Here is a 3,599-nt window from a genome sequence, read left to right as displayed (position 1 = left end):
GTTATTGTCAACCACTTCAGGCAGACAGCCATTCGGTTTCGTTTCTTTTCTTTTCAAGGACGCCAGGATGTTTTCATGTTTTTTTCTTGTTTTCTTTGACTTACTCTTTATTTGTTTATTTTGATTTTCACTTCCATTGTAACCATTATGACAACAGAACTATCCAGAGGGCAATCTTGCTCCAGGCAAAAGAAGAATCAAAAGATTACAGTCCACTTCAACATTTTGCCCCACTACCTGAAAACTTTGTACCCAATCAAACGAATGTTGCCCTCAAAACAATTAATTACAGTAACGCTGTTCCAAGTCTCTTCACAAACTTCTCATGCCTTACTTTTAAGTTCTTTGTTTTGTTTTTTTGTCTCAACAAGTGCCAGCTGTAGAACACAAAACGAATTCTTTGAGGACTGACTGTACAAACTGCTCTCACATTCCACTCCTATAATAGCCATTTCATTCCACTTGCTTATAGTTAAATGTCTTTGATATAGGCATGAGCTTCACATCATACAATTTTCTCCCACGTAAACGTCTCCGCCCGTGTGGATGTGTAAGAAATTATTATTATTATCTTTATTATTATTATTATTATCAATAGTTGTTGTTGTTGCTACTGCCATTGTTATTTTATTGTTGCATCCCACTTCTAGTGTTGACAAAATGAACAGATACCAGTGAAATACTGGGTGGCTCTAATCAACTGCACCGTTCTACTAAAGTCTGTGCTCTTCTGTAATAACTAGGAAATCATTGTTGTTGTTATTGAAGTACTAGGGCTGATGTAATTAGCTAACCCCCTTAACCCCTTGCCTGTCATGTGTATCACATATGATACACAGGGCTTATTTCTCTGGTGTCCACACATTCATATATGAGACACATTCCCAATTTTTTTGCTTTTCTTCAGCAGCCAGAGTCACTAGAGAGCTTACGAAAAGAAGTATGAAACAAAGATTAACTAGAAGTCTAAAAACAAGTGCTGATGTTTAGGACAAACTTATGAAAGTAAGAGTAAAAACAAGAAACATTCAATGGCAGTGAAATGGCCAAGGTGTTGATGGTATAACATTAAAACTGACAAGTTTCAATCCTTAAGAGCTCAAACCCTGATGGTCAACATTACTCTTCATCTTTTTAGGGTTGAGAAATATTACCCTGTCAAATCCTGTATTGATATAATCAACTTCACTTTGTGGTCTTAGCACTAGACAAAATACCTTACACTATTTTGTTGGACTCAACATTTCCAGTTCAAATCCCACGGGCATCAACTTTGCCTTTCATCCCTCTGGGGTTGGTGAAATAAAGTACCAATCTAGGACAGGTTTCAATGGTACTGACTCAGCCTCCGCCCTCTCAAAATTGCTGACCTTGTACCTAAATCTGTAGTTATTATTATTATTATTATTATTATTATTATTATTGGATCTTTTTTAAAACGGGGACCACATTTTTCATTAAGAAAAATATTTTTGTATTCGAATTTATTTCATGTAAAAAATTGTCTTATTTCGATAATTTCAACCAATCACTGACAAGTATTCAGTTGTTTACATTTACTCCTTTGGCTCACTAAGCGATGTAAAGCGTATTTAATCTCCATACCTTCGTTTTATTTGCTTTTTTCATTTTAAATTTGCTTTAACCCTAACCCTAACCCTAACCCTAACCCTAGGGTTAGGGTTAGGGTTAGGGTTAATTGTTTCAGAATCGTTTGTTTATGTAGTCGGCACTTAATGTATATCGGCTGAATGGACGTCAGTGATTGGTTGAAATTACAGAAATACGACAACTTTAACATGGAATAATTTATGGATTTCTTTTTTTTTTAAGAAGACTAAGAGAAAAAGATGTTTTATATGACACATTCTACCAGTGTTCCAAGTTTCAAAGTGTTTCGTTAATGAAAAATGTGGCCCCCGTTTTAAAAAAGATCCTTATTATTGAGTAAGGGAACAGCACATGCCATCAAAGTGACACTGAGGTAAAATATACAAAACCCAGTATATCCATCACAACTACCTGTCTGATAAGGGTATACCAGGCACATGCATCATAACCATATGTGTGCAACATGGTGATATGATATTAAGATTAACAGTGCATGACCTTGCAGGTGGGGCCCAGTTAGAATTTTTCTTCGGGTTGAGTAGCCCATCCCACTTAAAAAGGTCCCTGAATAAGGGTTCTTTAAGGGTGATGAACAAAACACCTATGTTTCCAGAGGTGAATTATTCAAACCCCAAAGAACTCCTCTCAACAAATGGCGATGATGCCCTCACACTACTCCTGCTCGTGATCAGAGATGCACATATCATCAGCCACTGAGGGACATGCTCAAGTGGTTAAGGTCAAACAACTGACAAACAAATCTGTGGTATTGAGCAGAATATTTGCTGTAGCCCATCTTTTATACCAAGACAAAACAATGTATGTGAAAACACTTCCAATCAGTCAAGATCAGAAGTCATGAGAGCCACTGTCTGGTACTGCATCAGGGCATTTATTATTATTATTATTATTATTATTATTATTATTATTATTATTATTATTATTATTATTATTAAGGAGGTGGTGAGCTGGCAGAATCGTTAGCATGCTGGGTGAAATGCTTAGTGGTATTTCATCTGTCTCCAGTTCAAATTCCTCGAAGGTTGACTTTGCCTTTCATCCTTTCAGAGTCAATAAATTAAGTACCAGTTGCATACTGGGATTGATCTAATTGACTGGCCCCCTCTCCACAAAAAATTTCATGCTTTGCACCTGTAATAGAAAGGATTATTATTATTTATTATCATCATCATCATCATCATCATCATCTATTTAGAGTTCTGTCAAAGCTGATCTTTAAATTCAATACTAAATAAATTTGCAGTTATAAATCTCATTTAAAAAAAAATAATTTTTGAAAATAATTTTCCATAGAATATTGCTATTTACAAGCATTACCTTCTTCAGAATTTCTCATATGGAAGATCTTAGCTAGCAGTTCTTTGCCATCATCTTCTCTACATCCTATTTCACTGCTCCCACCGTACCTATACTTATTACCAAAACTGTTCTCGCGTTCACATTCCACTTTACGGATGTATCAATTTCCAGGCCTACATGTTTGATGACTTATTCAATATCTTTTACTACATTGTTATTGTTTGTTGGATAATATTGTTATCAGACAATTTAAATGTACAACACCTCACAATCTAGTCTTTTATTATGAAATCAGGACAGGTGCAGCTGTGTGGTAAGAAGCTTGCTTCCCTGCTACATGGTCCCCGGGTTCAGTCCCACTGTATACCACCTTCTTCTATAGCCTCGGGTCGACCAAAGCCTTGTGAGTGGATTTGGTAGACAGAAACTGAAAGAAGCCCATTGTATATATATATATATATATGTAGGTGCGAGTATGGCTGTGTGGTTAGGAAGCTTGCTTCCCAGCTACATGGTTTCGGGTTCAGTCCCACCACGTGGCACCTTGGGCAAGTGTCTTCTGCTATAGCTCCGAGCCGACCGAAGCTTTGTGATTGAATTTGGTAGGCGGAAGTTACTGCCGTGTGTGTATACTGTGTATGTGCTTGTGCCTCTCTCCCAGAGAGTGA

General features: G+C 36.8%; 1 protein-coding gene across 6 annotated transcripts in view; it reads left to right on the top strand.

Annotated features, from left to right (window-relative positions):
- Positions 1-3,599, top strand: part of LOC106880114 (general receptor for phosphoinositides 1-associated scaffold protein) — a 293,807-nt gene that overhangs the window by 253,930 nt on the left and 36,278 nt on the right. Inside the window, exon 1 of one of the 6 annotated variants that reach the window (XM_014929930.2) lies at positions 144-550. The exons of the other annotated variants lie outside the window; for them this stretch is intronic. Within the exon in view, the coding sequence (XP_014785416.1) occupies positions 494-550 (57 nt within the window). The 5' untranslated portion in view covers positions 144-493. Of the gene's footprint in view, positions 1-143; positions 551-3,599 lie in introns of those variants that run through there. 6 annotated transcript variants of the gene reach the window in all.

The sequence above is a fragment of the Octopus bimaculoides genome, chromosome 1, assembly GCF_001194135.2.
Source record: "Octopus bimaculoides isolate UCB-OBI-ISO-001 chromosome 1, ASM119413v2, whole genome shotgun sequence".
NCBI classification, from domain to species: Eukaryota; Metazoa; Mollusca; class Cephalopoda; order Octopoda; family Octopodidae; genus Octopus; species Octopus bimaculoides.
The sequence above is the reverse complement of the archived record's forward strand: the minus strand, read 5'-3'. Positions and strand labels throughout refer to the sequence as shown.